The 26,262-nt window shown below is 45.9% G+C and overlaps 1 protein-coding gene across 1 annotated transcript in view; it reads left to right on the top strand.

The window, feature by feature from the left end:
* LOC126352135 (uncharacterized) overlaps positions 1–26,262 on the top strand; it is a 57,227-nt gene that overhangs the window by 26,044 nt on the left and 4,921 nt on the right. Inside the window, exon 3 of the mRNA XM_050002702.1 lies at positions 10,268–10,954. Coding sequence (XP_049858659.1) covers positions 10,268–10,954 — 687 coding nt within the window. The remainder of the gene's footprint in view (positions 1–10,267; positions 10,955–26,262) is intronic.

Genomic DNA, 26,262 nt, shown 5'->3' with positions numbered 1-26,262 from the left:
GTTAAGATCGATATACAGAAGCACGTACCTTCATATATTTACGTAGGTGGACATCGCGGAATTGTCATATATGATGGGCAGCCAAAAACGTGTGCCGGCTGTGGTGCGCCCGGCCACGTGCGCTCTGAATGTATACAAAGACGCGTGACGCAGATACCTGTCGGTGAAGCCGCTAGCCCCCCTGTGACGACGGCACTGCCACTGACATACGCTGTCGCGGCTTCTGGTCTTCCACCCGCGACCCCGCCTGTAGATGCCCCTCGTTTGAATGATGTTTTGGCCGATAACGTCAAAGAACCGAGTGCTGACGCGGCACCGCCGCTACCACACTCAGAGATGGAGGTAACGACGGATGACTCCCCAGTGGTTGATGCCACTGGTACTGAGGATGAAGCAGACGCTGTGTTCCCGGCGGATCAACCCCAGAGTCAACAGTCCACTTCGGATGTTGATGATACTGTGAACCCTAACAGGAAGCCTTCCAAAAAGAAGCGGAGACTTGCACATCAAGGAGCCAATCAGCTCGCCCCACAGCTCCGCGACAAAGCGAAACGAATAAGCAGCCAAATGTGTCAGAACACTTCTGAACCCTCTGAAGTTGGTCTCCCTGCGTCTGGTCGAATGGACATTGATCCTGTAGTGTCTCCCCCTGTGAATCCACGACGGGTGGAAGATAGTGATACCTCGAGTAGAGTCGTTTTGCCGGATACCCACGCTCAAGGAAACGCAGGATCGCTTTTGTCAGAGGCCACTCTCACTGGGAATTGGGCACAGGAAATGGAAGTATTGGATGCGAGCAATGATGCGGCTGTCATGCGGACCATTGAGACGGAATCTTCGGCACCCCCCACAGAGCAGCATACACCAACCGTACCGGGAACTACAGGAACTCCGACTGACGCGCTTGGCCTCAATTTCGTTAGCCATCCTTCTAAGACTGTTTAATTAATAGTATGTGCCTTCTCCCATGAACGAGCCCCAAGCCTATAAAATTGCCACGTTAAACATCAATAAGATACAGTCGTACTGGCGGCTCCGTAATTTACAAGATTTTGTATACGCAGCGGATATCGATATTCTGTTACTTCAAGAAGTCGCTGCGATTGAACTTGACCGAATAACTGGTTATACTACTCTCTCCAATTCCGGGAGCGGTGCGAATTTAGGGACAGCGATTCTGTTAAAAGAAGGGATTGTAGCGACCGACGCAGAAAAACTGCCTGATCATAGAGGGATCGCTGTCACTTTCCATCGGACACGCATAATCAATGTTTACGCCCCGTCCGGCAGTAGCAATAGGCGTGCTAGGGCTGAGTTCTTCACAAGCGCCATAGTCCCACTTTTTAGGGGAACCTACGATCGTATAATTTTTGCGGGTGACTTCAATTGTGTCTTAAGTCCAAAAGACCAGACGCCTAATTTTAACAAATCTGGAGAACTAGAACGTATCGTCCAAGAAATGAACCTCATTGACACATGGGAGCATACGCACGGAGCGGCACCTGGGTTCACTCATGTCACGAACCACTCTGCAAGCCGGCTAGACAGAATCTATGTATCGGCGTTTATGAAGACTCAAGTCCTCCAATCCGAAGTTTGGCCCACAATTTTTTCCGATCATGCCGCATATATTTGTACTGTTAACATGGTCAAGCAAGGCACATTTCGCGGCAGAGGTTTCTGGAAACTTAACAGTGCTCTCCTTAACGATGTTGACTGTCACCGTGTCTTTAACGAAACATGGGAGGCATCTGAACGACGGGTTGCACAGTATGCCTCCGTTACTGAATGGTGGATAACACATGCCAAACCAACTTTATCAAAAATGTTTAAACGCTACGCTCGGGACAAATCCTGGTGGCAACGGCAAACGTCTGAGTTTTATTTTACTTGTCTCAGGGAGCTTTACCAGTCCGATGTGACTGTACCTGAAAATTTTATGCAGATTAAAAAAATTAAGGCAAAATTATTAAAACTTCAGCGGCAGCAGGCAGAAGGCTTTCAAATAAGGTCCAGGCCCCAGAATGTGATAGACGACGAAATGACATCCATGTTTCACGTCATTCGTGAAAATAAGAGGGGGCGGCGGAGATTAATAACTCGTCTTCAGTTGAGTGAAGGCGTTGCGCTCACGCGGCAACAAGACATACGGAACGCACTTCACAATCACTTGGCAGATCTCCTGGCAACGACACATACCGACGATGGAACTCACGATGAATTACTCAATAACTTGCAAAGGACTTTGGGTGCTGCTGAAGTCGAAACTCTCATGCGAGAAATTGATGAAGACGAATTGGATTCTGCGCTATCACGAAGTCCGAAAAATAAATCGCCGGGACCCGACGGTCTCACTGCCGAATTTTATCTTACTTTCTGCGACAAATTAAAGCCCAAGTTGTTGAGTATGTTTAATGAAATTTTACGGCCTGATTTTAATGTACCTCAGGCTCTCGTGGAAGGCATCGTGGTTTTAATCCCTAAACGCCCAATGTGCAGTTCTGTTGACGATTTTCGGCCGCTTACTTTACTGAACAGTGACTACAAAATTTTAGCACGTATTATTTCTAATAGATTGAAAATGTTGATGAATACTGTCATTGGTCAGTACCAGACCAGTGTAGGTGTCGGTAGGACGATCTTCCAAAATTTGTCTCAATACAGGGACGTTATAGCCATTGCAGATGCGTGTAAGATACGGTGTGCGCTAGTTTCCCTTGACTTTTCAAAGGCATTCGACAGAGTAAACCATCAGTTTCTCATCCGGACGATGCATGCCATGGGATTTCCACTACGTTTTATCAATCTTATACATGAGCTCCTTCGTAAAGGAGTAACTCGACTCATGGTGAATGGCCAGCTGAGCGCATCAATTAATATTACTAATTCAGTGCGACAGGGATGCCCTATGTCAATGGCCTTGTTTGCCATTGCCATTGAGCCTTTGCTTGTCACCTTGACACAGCGTCTACAGGGATTAACGATCCACGGCATTAAGATTGTTTGTACTGCATATGCGGATGACGTCGGATTTTTGGTCATGGACGAAGGTGAAGTCGAGGAAGCCCTTCAGATCGTCAAAAACTACGAACTTGTTGCGGGTGCGAAGTTGAATGCCAGGAAATCTGGCATTATGAACATAGGACGCGGCATCTCGCTGCACCATCACGGTCAGTTGCAACTAATTTCTAAAATGAAATGCCTTGGTATTGAGTACAGGAGCAACATACAGCACACAATTGCGGTGAACTATAGGAATCTCCTGGCAAGTATGCGTGCTTGCATGCAGACCCACTACCTAAGAAGCCTTGATGAACTGCAGAAAGTCACCTTCGCTAATGTCTACCTCACCTCAAAGATTAACTACGTTGCACAAGTACTGCCCATGCCACAGGAGACAGCGAAGCGTATGATGTCCGCTCTAGGCCATTTTGTCACACGTGGACACATTTTTAAAGTCAAGTACGATACGCTCACTCTCTCCACGACCGATGGAGGCTTAAATTTAACAGATGTTCGTTCCAAGTCACGAGCTTTGTACGTATGCACCACCTACAAACGGTGGAGGTCGTTACCGAACAGTCTAACGGCTCACTTGTTAACCGAAACAGCGCCGGCCTGCCTGCAGCCTCCCGTCTCTGTTCAACATATTCCGCCTGCGCTGACTCACTTTAAGAGCTTTTTCATTGAGTTCAGTTACGTACGGTCAACTCTCCCAGAAAATGAGCTTTCCGTGGTGAAGTTAGTTTATAATAAACTACTGGCAACCAAGAACAGGAACAACATCGAACACAAATACCCCAATCATCGCTGGCCAGTGATATGGAAAAACATACATAGCCGTGATTTACCAACGTCAGTGAAAGCCTCTTGGTACAGGGTCGTGAACCGTAAAATAAGTACCAATTCACGACTTCATGCTCTACATTTGGCTGACTCACCTTTGTGCCTAACGTGCAACTTGCCTGATACTGATGAACATCGTTTTCTGTGCACCACTGTCCAAGCAGTTTGGCCATGCATTCGCCGAAAACTGGCTACGATTATGAGGACTTCCCAGCTCTGTATTAAACCTGAAGATTTCCTGTATCCGGATTCAGTGCCGTACCCGAACACCAAACGGAACTCTGTCAATTGGTTGAAGGGTCATTATGTTCATTATTTACAGACGCAAGAACCCAAGAGTGAGGCGGCGTTCTGTCTTTACCTGGCATTACAGTTTCACATACTTTCACAGACGAGACATTACAGGAAACGATATGCGAATTTTTTAGAAGTCGTTCTTCGATGAAAGAAGTATTTTTTTTCTTTCCTTCATTCTACATTGCTTTGTTTTTTCTCTTTTCTTCTTCAAATGTCACAGTGACGTATACTGAACAGTGTTACGACAAGGACTATTTTATTTTCTTCTGTTTTTCTAGCGGACCAGAGTTCCTTTTTCATTTTCCATTAAAAAAAAAAAAAAAATATTCTACTTTGTCACCATTGCGGGACTATGCAATAGGTTTAGAAGTATCTTTGGTTTGGAAATCGGAATAGTTCAGAAGAATAAGTAATTCAGAAATCATGGCAGATGAAGCCGACGCCGACGAAGGCGATTTATGGCGAGCGCAAGGCGGGGCTGAAGGGGAGGAAGGAGGCCCTAAAAAAAAAAAAAAAAAAAAAAAAAAAAAAAAAAAAAAAAAAAAAAAAAAAAAAAAAGAAAAATAAAAAAAAATTGATAAGGCGTCGGACTTCGGATCTGTAGATTACACGTTCGAATGCTGTCACGCTCGGTTTCTTTTCCAGTTCTGAAAAAGAAACATACCGTTTTAATGTAGCAATTGAGCAGTACGAAACCGTCTGAATGTTGCTGTTGACCATTTTCTGCTTGGAGATGCTCTTGAGCTTGAAACACACACAACAAGACCGGTGTTAACTAGCGAAATGGTCGGCAGAGTACCGTCACCGCGAGTTTCGACTGGCACTTGCACATCTAAAACAACGTCGGAAAGTAACTCGTTCGGCTTTTGAGTCACATCAAGTATGTGTGTTAATTTTGACGCCACTAGCTCTGCAGGTTGTCATGCAATTCCTTTACCTCTCAAAAATGATTATGAAATAAAAGTGAAGTACGTGACGAGTGTGACGTTAGGAAAACATTAGGCAGCATGGAGAGATTCTGTATGGGACCACCCAACCCAAACGAGTACTGTGTGACGTGCTAACCCGCAGTTATTCACCGAGACAGCCGGCTAGCTCAGTCGGTAGAGCGTGATATTCTTAATCCCAGGGTCGAGGGTTCGAGCCCCACGCTGGGAGGAACGGAATTTTGTTCCGCTGCAGATGTAAATTACCGTTTTTCTGATTAACGTGATGTAATGGAAATAGCAAGTTTTAACTTTGCCTACGTCTCTGTCAGTCGCAAGAAAACTGTATTTGAAGGTAAAGGTGATTTTGTAGACATGTGTGAAAAACATGTTCTGAAATGCAAGTGTTGTTGTTTGGAGAGCACATCGGTTACGTGTCAGATGTGTAGCCAAGCAGTAATGGATCGCCATAGCTGCAAATAGTAGTCGGTAATATGAAGTGTTGTCAGCTCAAGTCTGATGATCCAGACGACCGTAAGGACGAAGTACGCACGAGTACCACTAGGCTGCGCCTCTTTAGCTCAGTGGTAGAGCACTTGTCTAGTAAACCAGGGGTCGTGAGTTCCCATCCTCAGAGGAGGAAGACGCGTTTTGGAAATCAGTTGCGCGTCGTGGCCTTAAGCAAACAGTATCTGTGATGACGAACAATTAACGACAAGCGTTTTATTAAGAATTACGCTCAGATGTGATTAAGGCGAATGGCGCAGATAAAGCATTTGCCAAAGCGGTACAGCATAAGGTGGGACGAGGCAGTCTGAATTACATTTTATGGATGAATTTCTTACATATCTCAGAGCCTCTCGCGGTCGTCGTCGTCGTCGTCGTCGTCGTCGTCGTCGTCGTCGTCGTCGCCGCCGCCGCTTCTGCAGAAGTAGCAAATGGCAATGGTAGCAAATGCGGCGAGGGACGCCCTGCCTTCGATTCCGAATGCACAAAGTGTGTGGTCCTGTTTCCCAGTCTATATTTGGTCGGTCTCGTAAGAGGTTGAATGTAACGTTTGGGTGGGAAAGAGCAATGGGCAGCGGCTGTGTGGAACGAAAACACTATTCCTCAGGGGTGTGAGCGTTACGAGATGAGTCGTATACAAGTTGTACTTGGTCGCTAGTGACCGTGTGGCCGAATGGATAAGGCGTCGGACTTCGGATCTGAAGATTACAGGTTCGAATGCTGTCACGCTCGGTTTCTTTTCCAGTTCTGAAAAAGAAACATACCGTTTTAATGTAGCAATTGAGCAGTACGAAACCGTCTGAATGTTGCTGTTGACCATTTTCTGCTTGGAGATGCTCTTGAGCTTGAAACACACACAACAAGACCGGTGTTAACTAGCGAAATGGTCGGCAGAGTGCCGTCACCGCGAGTTTCGACTGGCACTTGCACATCTAAAACAACGTCGGAAAGTAACTCGTTCGGCTTTTGAGTCACATCAAGTATGTGTGTTAATTTTGACGCCACTAGCTCTGCAGGTTGTCATGCAATTCCTTTACCTCTCAGAAATGATTATGAAATAAAAGTGAAGTACGTGACGAGTGTGACGTTAGGAAAACATTAGGCAGCATGGAGAGATTCTTTATGGGACCACCCAACCCAAACGAGTACTGTGTGACGTGCTAACCCGCAGTTATTCACCGAGACAGCCGGCTAGCTCAGTCGGTAGAGCGTGATATTCTTAATCCCAGGGTCGAGGGTTCGAGCCCCACGCTGGGAGGAACGGAATTTTGTTCCGCTACAGATGTAAATTACCGTTTTTCTGATTAACGTGATGTAATGGAAATAGCAAGTTTTAACTTTGCCTATGTCTCTGTCAGTCGCAAGAAAACTGTATTTGAAGGTAAAGGTGATTTTGTAGACATGTGTGAAAGACATGTTCTGAAATGCAAGTGTTGTTGTTTGGAGAGCACATCGGTTACGTGTCAGATGTGTAGCCAAGCAGTAATGGATCGCCATAGCTGCAAATAGTAGTCGGTAATATGAAGTGTTGTCAGCTCAAGTCTGATGATCCAGACGACCGTAAGGACGAAGTACGCACGAGTACCACTAGGCTGCGCCTCTTTAGCTCAGTGGTAGAGCACTTGTCTAGTAAACCAGGGGTCGTGAGTTCCCATCCTCAGAGGAGGAAGACGCGTTTTGGAAATCAGTTGCGCGTCGTGGCCTTAAGGAAACAGTATCTGTGATGACGAACAATTAGCGACAAGCGTTTTATTAAGAATTACGCTCAGATGTGATTAAGGCGAATGGCGCAGATAAAGCATTTGCCAAAGCGGTACAGCATAAGGTGGGACGAGGCAGTCTGAATTACATTTTATGGATGGATTTCTTACATATCTCAGAGCCTCTCGCGGTCGTCGTCGTCGTCGTCGTCGTCGTCGTCGTCGTCGTCGTCGCCGCTTCTGCAGAAGTAGCAAATGGCAATGGTAGCAAATGCGGCGAGGGACGCCCTGCCTTCGATTCCGAATGCACAAAGTGTGTGGTCCTGTTTCCCAGTCTATATTTGGTCGGTCTCGTAAGAGGTTGAATGTAACGTTTGGGTGGGAAAGAGCAATGGGCAGCGGCTGTGTGGAACGAAAACACTATTCCTCAGGGGTGTGAGCGTTACGAGATGAGTCGTATACAAGTTGTACTTGGTCGCTAGTGACCGTGTGGCCGAATGGATAAGGCGTCGGACTTCGGATCTGAAGATTACAGGTTCGAATGCTGTCACGCTCGGTTTCTTTTCCAGTTCTGAAAAAGAAACATACCGTTTTAATGTAGCAATTGAGCAGTACGAAACCGTCTGAATGTTGCTGTTGACCATTTTCTGCTTGGAGATGCTCTTGAGCTTGAAACACACACAACAAGACCGGTGTTAACTAGCGAAATGGTCGGCAGAGTGCCGTCACCGCGAGTTTCGACTGGCACTTGCACATCTAAAACAACGTCGGAAAGTAACTCGTTCGGCTTTTGAGTCACATCAAGTATGTGTGTTAATTTTGACGCCACTAGCTCTGCAGGTTGTCATGCAATTCCTTTACCTCTCAGAAATGATTATGAAATAAAAGTGAAGTACGTGACGAGTGTGACGTTAGGAAAACATTAGGCAGCATGGAGAGATTCTTTATGGGACCACCCAACCCAAACGAGTACTGTGTGACGTGCTAACCCGCAGTTATTCACCGAGACAGCCGGCTAGCTCAGTCGGTAGAGCGTGATATTCTTAATCCCAGGGTCGAGGGTTCGAGCCCCACGCTGGGAGGAACGGAATTTTGTTCCGCTACAGATGTAAATTACCGTTTTTCTGATTAACGTGATGTAATGGAAATAGCAAGTTTTAACTTTGCCTATGTCTCTGTCAGTCGCAAGAAAACTGTATTTGAAGGTAAAGGTGATTTTGTAGACATGTGTGAAAGACATGTTCTGAAATGCAAGTGTTGTTGTTTGGAGAGCACATCGGTTACGTGTCAGATGTGTAGCCAAGCAGTAATGGATCGCCATAGCTGCAAATAGTAGTCGGTAATATGAAGTGTTGTCAGCTCAAGTCTGATGATCCAGACGACCGTAAGGACGAAGTACGCACGAGTACCACTAGGCTGCGCCTCTTTAGCTCAGTGGTAGAGCACTTGTCTAGTAAACCAGGGGTCGTGAGTTCCCATCCTCAGAGGAGGAAGACGCGTTTTGGAAATCAGTTGCGCGTCGTGGCCTTAAGGAAACAGTATCTGTGATGACGAACAATTAGCGACAAGCGTTTTATTAAGAATTACGCTCAGATGTGATTAAGGCGAATGGCGCAGATAAAGCATTTGCCAAAGCGGTACAGCATAAGGTGGGACGAGGCAGTCTGAATTACATTTTATAGATGAATTTCTTACATATCTCAGAGCCTCTCGCGGTCGTCGTCGTAGTCGTCGTCGTCGTCGTCGTCGTCGTCGTCGTCGTCGTCGTCGTCGTCGTCGTCGTCGCCGCCGTCGCCGCCGCCGCCGCTTCTGCAGAAGTAGCAAATGGCAATGGTAGCAAATGCGGCGAGGGACGCCCTGCCTTCGATTCCGAATGTACAAAGTGTGTGGTCCTGTTTCCCAGTCTATATTTGGTCGGTCTCGTAAGAGGTTGAATGTACTGTTTGGGTGGGAAAGAGCAATGGGCAGCGGCTGTGTGGAACGAAAACACTATTCCTCAGGGGTGTGAGCGTTACGAGATGAGTCGTATACAAGTTGTACTTGGTCGCTAGTGACCGTGTGGCCGAATGGCATTCTGGCTTTAGCCGTCGCCGCGGTCGGACGTGCTTGTTGTTTACTCCGCGTACGTTAGCGCTATCGCCGGTGTTTGGTGTTTACGTGAAGTTAGCTGTACATTTTCGCTGTTATTTTTTGAGTGGTGTCTCTGATAAGTGTTTTTATAGTGCTTTCGTCCGTTCCACGTCTCGTGCTTCGCCGCAATTTCGGTTGTTGCCGGAATTTCGTCGGAACCGACGACCATGTCTGACACCGTCAGGAAGAATACTTTAGTCTTCTCGTTCGAGAAAGAAACACGGCCGGTCCAACCCACTGCGCTGGAAATCCACGATTGGCTGACTGAGGTAATCGGTATAAATTCTGACTCTGTTCATACCACGCAATTAGATGCTGAAAAATACTGTGTTTTTGTTAAATTTCTGAACTCAGTGACAGTCGATAAGTTGCTTGCAAAATGGGGTAATTCCGTCGAATTTGTTCATCGCGACGGTTCAAAAAGTAATGTCTCTGTACGAAAAGCTGATATCATGTACACCAATGTCAGGATTTTGAATGTTCCAATTGAAATTGATAATCAGTTGATCAAGGACGCTCTATCTAAATATGGCGAAGTTAAATCTATCTATAACGAAAGATGGTCGAAGCTATACAAGATACAGTGTTTTAATGGCATTAGATCCGTTGAAATGGAGGTGAAAGCCAACATTCCGTCCCATATATCCGTTGCAGGCCATAAAGCACATGTTGTGTATTCTGGTCAGGAGCGCACGTGCAATATTTGCAATGAGACAGGTCATTTCCGACAAGATTGTCCGCGCCGTGTTTTTGTTCTTCGGAACAATCTAACACAGCGTCAAAAACTGACCCTCAGCGATGTCTTACCAAATAGCACTTCCCTTCTTTCGGTTAACGACAGTGGTGCATGTACTTCTGCAGTGCCCGCCATAACTACTACGGAGTTCCCTCCCCTGAGCGTCATTACATCACACCCTTCTGTTCCCGATTGCGATCTCCAGAATAAGAAGCGACCGTTGGAAACGACCGATGACGGCTCGGACGGCGAGTCCGCCCGTAATTCGCCTTCCACCCGCAAGCAGAAGCAGTGTAATGCGGATGTGCTCGAGGAAACAAACAGTACATGTATTGACGTGACGACAGCCGCTGAGGCAACCCGGCCGCTGTCGGCGGCTGAACGGGTACAAACGGTCCACGGAGGGGACGCAGTAACGATTGTCGCGGAGACGGAAGAGGCGCACTCCGTAGCACAAGAGGTGACGGAGCGGAACCCACCTCAAGAACTTACAGACCCACAAACCGCCGACTCAGTCAGTGCTCTGGAGCTAGTGACGGAAGAACAAGGAAATGGCACTCGTACAAAGGACGCTGTTGAGGCAGCTTCGGTCACAACGGTGGTAAAGATAGACAATCCGAATGACGGCGCGTTGAACCAAGATGTTCGAAGACGCCGACTCAAACTGCATCCTAATCTCAAAGCTTCCCGTAACCAAAGCAAACAACAACCAGCACAAGAGGAAGCGACGGCCAAGAACGTCTTGTATGAAATCATCACGGAAAGGCCTAAGGAGGTACCTTCAAGTGACATTAGTGATGCAAAGCCCCTCGGTAAAACTAAAACCCGAGATGTTCGGAATCCTGCACCAAAATGAGGCTGTAAGATGAAAAAAAAAAAAGGATTTTGTTGAACCAGTTTCATTTCTAATTGTACTACTGTCTTAGTCATATTTTAGAGGAACCAGATGAAGTGTTTACCGAGCTTCAAATACTGACTATTCTTTTAGATGTTTGTTTAAGCGGAGTCGTTTCTCCCTTCTAGAAGTTGCACATCTCTTTTTTTTTATTAATATTTTGTTATCTTTTTAATCACTTATTTACTTTTTATGCAAACTAAATGTCCCAGGCATATACAATTACGACTATCAATATTAACAGGATTACATCCGTGACTAAAGTTACAGCGCTCAAGGATTATTTATATGAGTCAGGGACGGACATTGCTTTCCTACAGGAAGTAGTGCTGACTAATCTTACAGTGCCTGGATATTTGGCGATTTTAAATGTCTCACTTGACACCAACGTCGGTACAGCAATTTTAGTCAGGGAGGGGATTCCTGTCTCGGATATCGAGAGGTTGGACTCCGGCAGAGCGATAGGTATAAAAGTCTTTGGTTCTACCCTTATCAATCTGTATGCCCCTTCTGGCACATCCAATAGAATGGAAAGAGCACAGTTCTATAAAGAAGAAATCATTTATTTATTACGGAAAAACCCAAAAGATCTTATAATAGGCGGTGATTTTAATTGTGTGATAAATAAGAAAGACGAGATTCCGCATTTTAATAACTGCAACGAACTGAAGCGTTTCGTCACTGTTTTACAGCTTAAAGATGCTTGGGAAATAATGTATCCCACATTTGTGGCATTTACATTCCTAGGTCCTCACTCACGTAGCAGGATCGACAGACTCTACATATCGCAAAGTCTAGTTAGCTCCTTCATTAAAGCAGAGACGATTCCAGTTTACTTTTCTGATCATAGCTCCGTGCTAGCTTCCATCAACCTTACTGCGCAACCCACTCGCCGTTTTAGAAGTTCATGGCACCTTAATACGTCGCTGATGCAGGACGACGGATTAGAAGAAAGTTTGACAGAAGCGTGGGCATTGTGCCTCCGCTCTGCAGATAGACACGTCTCAGTACTAGACTGGTGGTGCAACAGGGCAAAGCCTAAACTGAGAAAAGTTCTCATCCAGTATAGTGTACAACGATCGAAAGACTTGAAAAATTCCATAGAATTTTATTATACCATGCTGCGAAATTTATATGAGCAGGCAAACACTTCCAACGTCCGTCTGGCAGATATCAAGCAAACTAAGGCCAAATTGCTCAGTCTTAAAAGACAGCAGATGGAGGGTCTGAAATTAAAATCCAAGGCTAAGACAGTCGTGGAGGATGAACATGCTTCCTTGTACCATCTACTGAAGCACGAAAGAAACAGGAGACGCACCTTCATTGATGGACTTCAGTCTGAAACTGGCGAGACACTCACGACTCAGAGAGACATCGTCAATGCAGTGCACAAATATTACGAAGACCTATACACTGCCAACCCGGTATGTGAAGAGTCCTTCGATGAGTTCCTTCGTTCCGTAGCTCCACAGGTCTCGGACGAGGAAAACGAAGACCTTCTCGTTGAGTGTACTAACGAAGATATCCACAGAATCATCTGCAAATCTCCTCTGAGGAAATCGCCGGGACCGGATGGTTTGCCTGTTGAATTTTATAAACGATACTGGCCACTGATTGGTGACATGTTTACCCGAATGACGAACGAGGTGCTTCAGGGAAAGCATTTACCTGCTGTTTTTAAAGAGAGCACAATAGTACTCATCCCAAAAAATGCTGCAAAACGAAACCTCAACAACTTTCGTCCTATCTCCCTGTTAAACTCCGATTATAAAATCATCGGCAGAATTTTAAACAACAGACTCTCACAGTTGGCCAAAAAGATAGTAAGTCCATACCAGTCCTGTGTGCCTACCAAGAGCATTTTCAAAAGCATAGCTGAATATAGAGATATAATTGCAATCACTGCTGTGACCACCATAAAATGTGCTATCATGTTTATTGACTTCCAGAAAGCATTTGATCGTGTGGATCATAGATTCCTTAGTGCCACACTGAACAAAATAGGTTTTATTGAGCGAGTCGTAAGTGTGATCAGAAATGTTGCAACAGGCATCAGCGCTTGTATATCAGTTAACTGCCAGAGGACAAAGCAGATTCAGATCAGGCGCGGCGTTCCTCAAGGAAGCCCCCTCTCCATGTTCCTATTCGTGCTTTCATTAGAACCTTTCCTCCGCAGTGTTCATGCCACTCTAACTGGCATCACATTCTCTGGTCACCGAACAGTCATAAACGCCTATGCCGATGATGTCGGAGTCGTCCTGCGAAATCCCGACGACATTTTGAAATTGGAAACGCTAATTAAAAAGTACTGTAGAGTCTCCGGAGCAGGTGTCAACGCAAACAAAAGCAAACTCCTAAACCTGCGGGGTTTTCAACATACCACCTTAGCCTGGGCCACAATGGTCACCCAATGCAAAGCACTAGGAATAACACTGACACCTTGTCCGTTAAAAATGGCAGCTATCAATTGGAGAAATACGTCGGGACAACTTCTTGGAACAACAAGAGAAAACCTCCACCGTAACATGAACCAAGTTCAGAGGGTGATTTTCATTAACCACTGCATTCTCTCCAGGAGTTACTTTATAGCACAGATCTTCCCACTACCGAAAATGATTGGGAAAAAGATAATGTCTACCATTGCCAGCTATCTTTGGAGAGGGGATATATTCAGAGTCGACGCAAGAACTGCGACCTTAGATCCCAGGAATGGAGGTTTGGGGTTAGTTGACATCAGAAATAAGGCGTCTGCGCTTTTTATAAAAAGGACCGCCACTATCCTTAGCGACCACGCTGATAGCATTACAACTAAATTATTTGAAGTTGTCAGGCCTGCCAGTTTACAGGCGCCGGTGAATGTGCAAAAAATAAATAACCGGCTCCAGTACGTTCGTATATATTTTGTGGAATTCAGCTATCTCGGCGGTGTCATCATCAACTCACGACGGATCACGGCCCGCGATATTCTATGCCATCGAAAGAAAATGGAGGGGAGAAACAAATTGGAAAGTAAATACCCACACACTGATTGGGACGCCATATGGAAAAATATTAATATGCGTGGTCTACCATCGGACGTCAAGTCAGCGTGGTATAAAACAGTGAATGGGACCGTAAGCACCAATGAAAGGTTACATGCAATCGGCGTTAGCGACACGAACCTATGTCTCAAATGTAAATTGATCGACACGTTAGTGCACAGATTCACGTGCGGTGGCAATCTACAACTCTGTAATTGGATTAGGGAACAACTGGCTTTTCTTACGAGATCTTCGGTGGAAAATTTTCCCCCTGTTACATTCCTCAGGCCTCAGACTTGCTATTTTCCAGCAGCAAAAAACAACTCGGTCCATTGGTTAATGGGACACTATGTGAATTACGTAATTAATCACCTGGGAAATGACAATTCCACTGATTTTTACATGTACTTGAAGTGTGCTTTTTATAACGCCCTGAAATATAAAGACCACAAGAAAAACTACGGCAATATGCTTAAAATTGTATTCGAGCGACTGGGCATTGGTTGACAAGCCAACGAGATAAACAAAAATCGTTTATTTAAGCGAAACGACGCTTAAACAAAAACAATTGGGGAGAAGTACAATTTTACAGTTTCATATTACAATCACTTATCCTCTGCTGGCAAAGAAGGCTATTTTGTTTATTGCACAGAAGAAGCCGAAGCCGAAAGCCAGTATCGCAGGGTTAAAGATAAATTGTTTTCTTATACATTCATTTTATGACTGAGAAGGAAGTCTCATTTGTTTCCATGGAAGGGAACATACTTTTTTATTATTATTATTAATCTCAAGAAGGAAAGGAGGCTATGGAATTAGTGCCTTAACCTAAAATTCCTTCTTCACATTCCATGAAGATTTTTCTTTTACAATAAAAAAATAACAAACAAACAAAAATAATAATAATAACAATAAAAAAACTAAACAGAAATTAAAAAAATAATATACAGGTTCAGGGTCCACTACTTCCTACAACTTTATTATATATTACAAAGAAGTATGCTAGGTTGCCGAGAAGCAGTGGATGAGAAAAAAAAAATAATAAAAAAAAATAAAAAAAATAAAAAAAAATGGATAAGGCGTCGGACTTCGGATCTGTAGATTACAGGTTCGAATGCTGTCACGCTCGGTTTCTTTTCCAGTTCTGAAAAAGAAACATACCGTTTTAATGTAGCAATTGAGCAGTACGAAACCGTCTGAATGTTGCTGTTGACCATTTTCTGCTTGGAGATGCTCTTGAGCTTGAAACACACACAACAAGACCGGTGTTAACTAGCGAAATGGTCGGCAGAGTGCCGTCACCGCGAGTTTCGACTGGCACTTGCACATCTAAAACAACGTCGGAAAGTAACTCGTTCGGCTTTTGAGTCACATCAAGTATGTGTGTTAATTTTGACGCCACTAGCTCTGCAGGTTGTCATGCAATTCCTTTACCTCTCAGAAATGATTATGAAATAAAAGTGAAGTACGTGACGAGTGTGACGTTAGGAAAACATTAGGCAGCATGGAGAGATTCTGTATGGGACCACCCAACCCAAACGAGTACTGTGTGACGTGCTAACCCGCAGGTATTCACCGAAACAACCGGCTAGCTCAGTCGGTAGAGCATGATATTCTTAATCCCAGGGTCGAGGGTTCGAGCCCCACGCTGGGAGGAACGGAATTTAGTTCCGCTGCAGATGTAAATTACCGTTTTTCTGATTAACGTGATGTAATGGAAATAGCAAGTTTTAACTTTGCCTACGTCTCTGTCAGTCGCAAGAAAACTGTATTTGAAGGTAAAGGTGATTTTGTAGACATGTGTGAAAGACATGTTCTGAAATGCAAGTGTTGTTGTTTGGAGAGCACATCGGTTACGTGTCAGATGTGTAGCCAAGCAGTAATGGATCGCCATAGCTGCAAATAGTAGTCGGTAATATGAAGTGTTGTCAGCTCAAATCTGATGATCCAGACGACCGTAAAGACGAAGTACGCAAGAGTACCGCTAGGCTGCGCCTCTTTAGCTCAGTGGTAGAGCACCGGTCTAGTAAACCAGGGGTCGTGAGTTCCCATCCTCAGAGGAGGAAGACGCGTTTTGGAAATCAGTTGCGCGTCGTGGCCGTATAGCAAACAGTATCTGTGATGACGAACAATTAGCAACAAGCGTTTTATTAAGAATTACGCTCAGATGTGATTAAGGCGAATGGCGCAGATAAAGCATTTGCCAAAGCGGTACAGCATAAGGTGGGACGAGGCAGTCTGAATTACATTTTATAGATGAATTTCTTACATATCTCAGAGCCTCTCGCGGTCGTCGTCGTCGTCGTCGTCGTCGTCGTCGTCGTCGTCGTCGTCGTCGCCGCCGCCGCTTCTGCAGAAGTAGCAAATGGCAATGGTAGCAAATGCGGCGAGGGACGCCCTGCCTTCGATTCCGAATGCACAAAGTGTGTGGTCCTGTTTCCCAGTCTATATTTGGTCGGTCTCGTAAGAGGTTGAATGTAACGTTTGGGTGGGAAAGAGCAATGGGCAGCGGCTGTGTGGAACGAAAACACTATTCCTCAGGGGTGTGAGCGTTACGAGATGAGTCGTATACAAGTTATACTTGGTCGCTAGTGACCGTGTGGCCGAATGGATAAGGCGTCGGACTTCGGATCTGTAGATTACACGTTCGAATGCTGTCACGCTCGGTTTCTTTTCCAGTTCTGAAAAAGAAACATACCGTTTTAATGTAGCAATTGAGCAGTACGAAACCGTCTGAATGTTGCTGTTGACCATTTTCTGCTTGGAGATGCTCTTGAGCTTGAAACACACACAACAAGACCGGTGTTAACTAGCGAAATGGTCGGCAGAGTGCCGTCACCGCGAGTTTCGACTGGCACTTGCACATCTAAAACAACGTCGGAAAGTAACTCGTTCGGCTTTTGAGTCACATCAAGTATGTGTGTTAATTTTGACGCCACTAGCTCTGCAGGTTGTCATGCAATTCCTTTACCTCTCAGAAATGATTATGAAATAAAAGTGAAGTACGTGACGAGTGTGACGTTAGGAAAACATTAGGCAGCATGGAGAGATTCTGTATGGGACCACCCAACCCAAACGAGTACTGTGTGACGTGCTAACCCGCAGGTATTCACCGAGACAGCCGGCTAGCTCAGTCGGTAGAGCATGATATTCTTAATCCCAGGGTCGAGGGTTCGAGCACCACGCTGGGAGGAACGGAATTTTGTTCCGCTGCAGATGTAAATTACCGTTTTTCTGATTAACGTGATGTAATGGAAATAGCAAGTTTTTACTTTGCCTACGTCTCTGTCAGTCGCAAGAAAACTGTATTTGAAGGTAAAGGTGATTTTGTAGACATGTGTGAAAGACATGTTCTGAAATGCAAGTGTTGTTGTTTGGAGAGCACATCGGTTACGTGTCAGACGTGTAGCCAAGCAGTAATGGATCGCCATAGCTGCAAATAGTAGTCGGTAATATGAAGTGTTGTCAGCTCAAGTCTGATGATCCAGACGACCGTAAGGACGAAGTACGCAAGAGTACCGCTAGGCTGCGCCTCTTTAGCTCAGTGGTAGAGCACTTGTCTAATAAACCAGGGGTCGTGAGTTCCCATCCTCAAAGGAGGAAGACACGTTTTGGAAATCAGTTGCGCGTCGTGGCCTTAAGCAAACTGTATCTGTGATGACGAACAATTAGCGACAAGCGTTTTATTAAGAATTACGCTCAGACGTGATTAAGGTGAATGGCGCAGATAAAGCATTTGCCAAAGCGGTACAGCATAAGGTGGGACGAGGCAGTCTGAATTACATTTTATAGATGAATTTCTTACATATCTCAGAGCCTCTCGCGGTCGTCGTCGTCGTCGTCGTCGTCGTCGCCGCCACCGCTTCTGCAGAAGTAGCAAATGGCAATGGTAGCAAATGCGGCGAGGGACGCCCTGCCTTCGATTCCGAATGCACAAAGTGTGTGGTCCTGTTTCCCAGTCTATATTTGGTCGGTCTCGTAAGAGGTTGAATGTAACGTTTGGGTGGGAAAGAGCAATGGGCAGCGGCTGTGTGGAACGAAAACACTATTCCTCAGGGGTGTGAGCGTTACGAGATGAGTCGTATACAAGTTATACTTGGTCGCTAGTGACCGTGTGGCCGAATGGATAAGGCGTCGGACTTCGGATCTGTAGATTACACGTTCGAATGCTGTCACGCTCGGTTTCTTTTCCAGTTCTGAAAAAGAAACATACCGTTTTAATGTAGCAATTGAGCAGTACGAAACCGTCTGAATGTTGCTGTTGACCATTTTCTGCTTGGAGATGCCCTTGAGCTTGAAACACACACAACAAGACCGGTGTTAACTAGCGAAATGGTCGGCAGAGTGCCGTCACCGCGAGTTTCGACTGGCACTTGCACATCTAAAACAACGTCGGAAAGTAACTCGTTCGGCTTTTGAGTCACATCAAGTATGTGTGTTAATTTTGACGCCACTAGCTCTGCAGGTTGTCATGCAATTCCTTTACCTCTCAGAAATGATTATGAAATAAAAGTGAAGTACGTGACGAGTGTGACGTTAGGAAAACATTAGGCAGCATGGAGAGATTCTGTATGGGACCACCCAACCCAAACGAGTACTGTGTGACGTGCTAACCCGCAGGTATTCACCGAAACAACCGGCTAGCTCAGTCGGTAGAGCATGATATTCTTAATCCCAGGGTCGAGGGTTCGAGCCCCACGCTGGGAGGAACGGAATTTGGTTCCGCTGCAGATGTAAATTACCGTTTTTCTGATTAACGTGATGTAATGGAAACAGCAAGTTTTAACTTTGCCTACGTCTCTGTCAGTCGCAAGAAAACTGTATTTGAAGGTAAAGGTGATTTTGTAGACATGTGTGAAAGACATGTTCTGAAATGCAAGTGTTGTTGTTTGGAGAGCACATCGGTTACGTGTCAGATGTGTAGCCAAGCAGTAATGGATCGCCATAGCTGCAAATAGTAGTCGGTAATATGAAGTGTTGTCAGCTCAAATCTGATGATCCAGACGACCGTAAGGACGAAGTACGCAAGAGTACCGCTAGGCTGCGCCTCTTTAGCTCAGTGGTAGAGCACCGGTCTAGTAAACCAGGGGTCGTGAGTTCCCATCCTCAGAGGAGGAAGACGCGTTTTGGAAATCAGTTGCGCGTCGTGGCCGTATAGCAAACAGTATCTGTGATGACGAACAATTAGCAACAAGCGTTTTATTAAGAATTACGCTCAGATGTGATTAAGGCGAATGGCGCAGATAAAGCATTTGCCAAAGCGGTACAGCATAAGGTGGGACGAGGCAGTCTGAATTACATTTTATAGATGAATTTCTTACATATCTCAGAGCCTCTCGCGGTCGTCGTCGTCGTCGTCGTCGTCGTCGTCGTCGTCGTCGTCGTCGTCGTCGTCGCCGCCGCCGCCGCTTCTGCAGAAGTAGCAAATGGCAATGGTAGCAAATGCGGCGAGGGACGCCCTGCCTTCGATTCCGAATGCACAAAGTGTGTGGTCCTGTTTCCCAGTCTATATTTGGTCGGTCTCGTAAGAGGTTGAATGTAACGTTTGGGTGGGAAAGAGCAATGGGCAGCGGCTGTGTGGAACGAAAACACTATTCCTCAGGGGTGTGAGCGTTACGAGATGAGTCGTATACAAGTTATACTTGGTCGCTAGTGACCGTGTGGCCGAATGGATAAGGCGTCGGACTTCGGATCTGTAGATTACACGTTCGAATGCTGTCACGCTCGGTTTCTTTTCCAGTTCTGAAAAAGAAACATACCGTTTTAATGTAGCAATTGAGCAGTACGAAACCGTCTGAATGTTGCTGTTGACCATTTTCTGCTTGGAGATGCTCTTGAGCTTGAAACACACACAACAAGACCGGTGTTAACTAGCGAAATGGTCGGCAGAGTGCCATCACCGCGAGTTTCGACTGGCACTTGCACATCTAAAACAACGTCGGAAAGTAACTCGTTCGGCTTTTGAGTCACATCAAGTATGTGTGTTAATTTTGACGCCACTAGCTCTGCAGGTTGTCATGCAATTCCTTTACCTCTCAGAAATGATTATGAAATAAAAGTGAAGTACGTGACGAGTGTGACGTTAGGAAAACATTAGGCAGCATGGAGAGATTCTGTATGGGACCACCCAACCCAAACGAGTACTGTGTGACGTGCTAACCCGCAGGTATTCACCGAAACAACCGGCTAGCTCAGTCGGTAGAGCATGATATTCTTAATCCCAGGGTCGAGGGTTCGAGCCCCACGCTGGGAGGAACGGAATTTGGTTCCGCTGCAGATGTAAATTACCGTTTTTCTGATTAACGTGATGTAATGGAAACAGCAAGTTTTAACTTTGCCTACGTCTCTGTCAGTCGCAAGAAAACTGTATTTGAAGGTAAAGGTGATTTTGTAGACATGTGTGAAAGACATGTTCTGAAATGCAAGTGTTGTTGTTTGGAGAGCACATCGGTTACGTGTCAGATGTGTAGCCAAGCAGTAATGGATCGCCATAGCTGCAAATAGTAGTCGGTAATATGAAGTGTTGTCAGCTCAAATCTGATGATCCAGACGACCGTAAGGACGAAGTACGCAAGAGTACCGCTAGGCTGCGCCTCTTTAGCTCAGTGGTAGAGCACCGGTCTAGTAAACCAGGGGTCGTGAGTTCCCATCCTCAGAGGAGGAAGACGCGTTTTGGAAATCAGTTGCGCGTCGTGGCCGTATAGCAAACAGTATCTGTGATGACGAACAATTAGCAACAAGCGTTTTATTAAGAATTACGCTCAGATGTGATTAAGGCGAATGGCGCAGATAAAGCATTTGCCAAAGCGGTACAGCATAAGGTGGGACGAGGCAGTCTGAATTACATTTTATAGATGAATTTCTTACATATCTCAGAGCCTCTCGCGGTCGTCGTCGTCGTCGTCGTCGTCGTCGTCGTCGTCGTCGTCGTCGTCGTCGTCGTCGTCGTCGTCGTCGTCGTCGCCGCCGCCGCTTCTGCAGAAGTAGCAAATGGCAATGGTAGCAAATGCGGCGAGGGACGCCCTGCCTTCGATTCCGAATGCACAAAGTGTGTGGTCCTGTTTCCCAGTCTATATTTGGTCGGTCTCGTAAGAGGTTGAATGTAACGTTTGGGTGGGAAAGAGCAATGGGCAGCGGCTGTGTGGAACGAAAACACTATTCCTCAGGGGTGTGAGCGTTACGAGATGAGTCGTATACAAGTTATACTTGGTCGCTAGTGACCGTGTGGCCGAATGGACAGTCTGCCTGCGGCAGCGGTGGTGAGCGGACCTCCAGGGCCAGCGCGCTGCGGCAGGAAGTGTTTACGTCAGGCGGTGAGTCGCGTGCTTACAGCGTCTGCTTATTAGTATTCGTTCCGTTCTGTAGGATCTGATATGGAATTATGAATCCGACTAACAGGAAAGATACCTTGAAGTTTACCTTTGATAGGAACTTTTCGAAACCAAATTCGTTTGAAGTTGAAGCATGGTTAGAGGAAACAGCTAAGATTACTTTTGATGACATTGTAGGGATAAATTTCTCTATCGTGACTAGTGTTGTTTATGTGAAATTAACGTCCTCTGAACTGTGTGATAGAATTGTAGAGTCCAGTGGAGGTGTACTGAAGTTTAAACATAGCGATGGTACCGTCAGTGACGTCAGCATTACGCATGCTGGACTGGGCATCCGGACGGCACGTATTTTCGAACTCCCGTTTGAAATAACAGCCGCGCAAATAAATTCTGCATTGACACCTTACGGGAGGGTCATTAACAATTTTGCGGAGCGTTGGTCCAAAGCCCACAAATTTCCGGTGCTTAACGGCGTCAGGCAGGTTAAGATCGATATACAGAAGCACATACCTTCATATATTTACGTAGGTGGACATCGCGGAATTGTCATATATGATGGGCAGCCAAAAACGTGTGCCGGCTGTGGTGCGCCCGGCCACGTGCGCTCTGAATGTATACAAAGACGGGTGACGCAGATACCTGTCGGTGAAGCCGCTAGCCCCCCTGTGACGACGGCACTGCCACTGACATACGCTGTCGCGGCTTCTGGTCTTCCACCCGCGACCCCGCCTGTAGATGCCCCTCGTTTGAATGATGTTTTGGCCGATAACGTCAAAGAACCGAGTGCTGACGCGGCACCGCCGCTACCACACTCAGAGATGGAGGTAACGACGGATGACTCCCCAGTGGTTGATGCCACTGGTACTGAGGATGAAGCAGACGCTGTGTTCCCGGCGGATCAACCCCAGAGTCAACAGTCCACTTCGGATGTTGATGATACTGCGAACCCTAACAGGAAGCCTTCCAAAAAGAAGCGGAGACTTGCACATCAAGGAGCCAATCAGCTCGCCCCACAGCTCCGCGACAAAGCGAAACGAATAAGCAGCCAAATGTGTCAGAACACTTCTGAACCCTCTGAAGTTGGTCTCCCTGCGTCTGGTCGAATGGACATTGATCCTGTAGTGTCTCCCCCTGTGAATCCACGACGGGTGGAAGATAGTGATACCTCGAGTAGAGTCGTTTTGCCGGATACCCACGCTCAAGGAAACGCAGGATCGCTTTTGTCAGAGGCCACTCTCACTGGGAATTGGGCACAGGAAATGGAAGTATTGGATGCGAGCAATGATGCGGCTGTCATGCGGACCATTGAGACGGAATCTTCGGCACCCCCCACAGAGCAGCATACACCAACCGTACCGGGAACTACAGGAACTCCGACTGACGCGCTTGGCCTCAATTTCGTTAGCCATCCTTCTAAGACTGTTTAATTAATAGTATGTGCCTTCTCCCATGAACGAGCCCCAAGCCTATAAAATTGCCACGTTAAACATCAATAAGATACAGTCGTACTGGCGGCTCCGTAATTTACAAGATTTTGTATACGCAGCGGATATCGATATTCTGTTACTTCAAGAAGTCGCTGCGATTGAACTTGACCGAATAACTGGTTATACTACTCTCTCCAATTCCGGGAGCGGTGCGAATTTAGGGACAGCGATTCTGTTAAAAGAAGGGATTGTAGCGACCGACGCAGAAAAACTGCCTGATCATAGAGGGATCGCTGTCACTTTCCATCGGACACGCATAATCAATGTTTACGCCCCGTCCGGCAGTAGCAATAGGCGTGCTAGGGCTGAGTTCTTCACAAGCGCCATAGTCCCACTTTTTAGGGGAACCTACGATCGTATAATTTTTGCGGGTGACTTCAATTGTGTCTTAAGTCCAAAAGACCAGACGCCTAATTTTAACAAATCTGGAGAACTAGAACGTATCGTCCAAGAAATGAACCTCATTGACACATGGGAGCATACGCACGGAGCGGCACCTGGGTTCACTCATGTCACGAACCACTCTGCAAGCCGGCTAGACAGAATCTATGTATCGGCGTGTATGAAGACTCAAGTCCTCCAATCCGAAGTTTGGCCCACAATTTTTTCCGATCATGCCGCATATATTTGTACTGTTAACATGGTCAAGCAAGGCACATTTCGCGGCAGAGGTTTCTGGAAACTTAACAATGCTCTCCTTAACGATGTTGACTGTCACCGTGTCTTTAACGAAACATGGGAGGCATGTGAACGACGGGTTGCACAGTATGCCTCCGTTACTGAATGGTGGATAACACATGCCAAACCAACTTTATCAAAAATGTTTAAACGCTACGCTCGGGACAAATCCTGGTGGCAACGGCAAACGTCTGAGTTTTATTTTACTTGTCTCAGGGAGCTTTACCAGTCCGATGTGACTGTACCTGAAAATTTTATGCAGATTAAAAAAATTAAGGCAAAATTATTAAAACTTCAGCGGCAGCAGGCAGAAGGCTTTCAAATAAGGTCCAGGCCCCAGAATGTGATAGACGACGAAATGACATCCATGTTTCACGTCATTCGTGAAAATAAGAGGGGGCGGCGGAGATTAATAACTCGTCTTCAGTTGAGTGAAGGCGTTGCGCTCACGCGGCAACAAGACATACGGAACGCACTTCACAATCACTTGGCAGGTCTCCTGACAACGACACATACCGACGATGGAACTCACGATGAATTACTCAATAACTTGCAAAGGACTTTGGGTGCTGCTGAAGTCGAAATTCTCATGCGAGAAATTGATGAAGACGAATTGGATTCTGCGCTATCACGAAGTCCGAAAAATAAATCGCCGGGACCCGACGGTCTCACTGCCGAATTTTATCTTACTTTCTGCGACAAATTAAAGCCCAAGTTGTTGAGTATGTTTAATGAAATTTTACGGCCAGATTTTAATGTTCCTCAGGCTCTCGTGGAAGGCATCGTGGTTTTAATCCCTAAACGCCCAATGTGCAGTTCTGTTGACGATTTTCGGCCGCTTACTTTACTGAACAGTGACTACAAAATTTTAGCACGTATTATTTCTAATAGATTGAAAATGTTGATGAATACTGTCATTGGTCAGTACCAGACCAGTGTAGGTGTCGGTAGGACGATCTTCCAAAATTTGTCTCAATACAGGGACGTTATAGCCATTGCAGATGCGTGTAAGATACGGTGTGCGCTAGTTTCCCTTGACTTTTCAAAGGCATTCGACAGAGTAAACCATCAGTTTCTCATCCGGACGATGCATGCCATGGGATTTCCACTACGTTTTATCAATCTTATACATGAGCTCCTTCGTAAAGGAGTAACTCGACTCATGGTGAATGGCCAGCTGAGCGCATCAATTAATATTACTAATTCAGTGCGACAGGGATGCCCTATGTCGATGGCCTTGTTTGCCATTGCCATTGAGCCTTTGCTTGTCACCTTGACACAGCGTCTACAAGGATTAACCATCCACGGCATTAAGATTGTTTGTACTGCATATGCGGATGACGTCGGATTTTTGGTCATGGACGAAGGTGAAGTCGAGGAAGCCCTTCAGATCGTCAAAAACTACGAACTTGTTGCGGGTGCGAAGTTGAATGCCAGGAAATCTGGCATTATGAACATAGGACGCGGCATCCCGCTGCACCATCACGGTCAGTTGCAACTAATTTCTAAAATGAAATGCCTTGGTATTGAGTACAGGAGCAACATACAGCACACAATTGCGGTGAACTATAGGAATCTCCTGGCAAGTATGCGTGCTTGCATGCAGACCCACTACCTAAGAAGCCTTGATGAACTGCAGAAAGTCACCTTCGCTAATGTCTACCTCACCTCAAAGATTAACTACGTTGCACAAGTACTGCCCATGCCACAGGAGACAGCGAAGCGTATGATGTCCGCTCTAGGCCATTTTGTCACACGTGGACACATTTTTAAAGTCAAGTACGATACGCTCACTCTCTCCACGACCGATGGAGGCTTAAATTTAACAGATGTTCGTTCCAAGTCACGGGCTTTGTACGTATGCACCACCTACAAACGGTGGAGGTCGTTACCGAACAGTCTAACGGCTCACTTGTTAACCGAAATAGCGCCGGCCTGCCTGCAGCCTCCCGTCTCTGTTCAACATATTCCGCCTGCGCTGACTCACTTTAAGAGCTTTTTCATTGAGTTCAGTTACGTACGGTCAACTCTCCCAGAAAATGAGCTTTCCGTGGTGAAGTTAGTTTATAATAAACTACTGGCAACCAAGAACAGGAACAACATCGAACACAAATACCCCAATCATCGCTGGCCAGTGATATGGAAAAACATACATAGCCGTGATTTACCAACGTCAGTGAAAGCCTCTTGGTACAGGGTCGTGAACCGTAAAATAAGTACCAATTCACGACTTCATGCTCTACATTTGGCTGACTCACCTTTGTGCCTAACGTGCAACTTGCCTGATACTGATGAACATCGTTTTCTGTGCACCACTGTCCAAGCAGTTTGGCCATGCATTCGCCGAAAACTGGCTACGATTATGAGGACTTCCCAGCTTTGTATTAAACCTGAAGATTTCCTGTATCCGGATTCAGTGCCGTACCCGAACACCAAACGGAACTCTGTCAATTGGTTGAAGGGTCATTATGTTCATTATTTACAGACGCAAGAACCCAAGAGTGAGGCGGCGTTCTGTCTTTACCTGGCATTACAGTTTCACATACTTTCACAGACGAGACATTACAGGAAACGATATGCGAATTTTTTAGAAGTCGTTCTTCGATGAAAGAAGTATTTTTTTCTTTCCTTCATTCTACATTGCTTTGTTTTTTTCTCTTTTCTTCTTCAAATGTCACAGTGACGTATACTGAACAGTGTTACGACAAGGAC

The sequence above is a fragment of the Schistocerca gregaria genome, chromosome 1 (assembly GCF_023897955.1).
Source record: "Schistocerca gregaria isolate iqSchGreg1 chromosome 1, iqSchGreg1.2, whole genome shotgun sequence".
Taxonomy (NCBI): domain Eukaryota; kingdom Metazoa; phylum Arthropoda; class Insecta; order Orthoptera; family Acrididae; genus Schistocerca; species Schistocerca gregaria.
The sequence above is the reverse complement of the archived record's forward strand: the minus strand, read 5'-3'. Positions and strand labels throughout refer to the sequence as shown.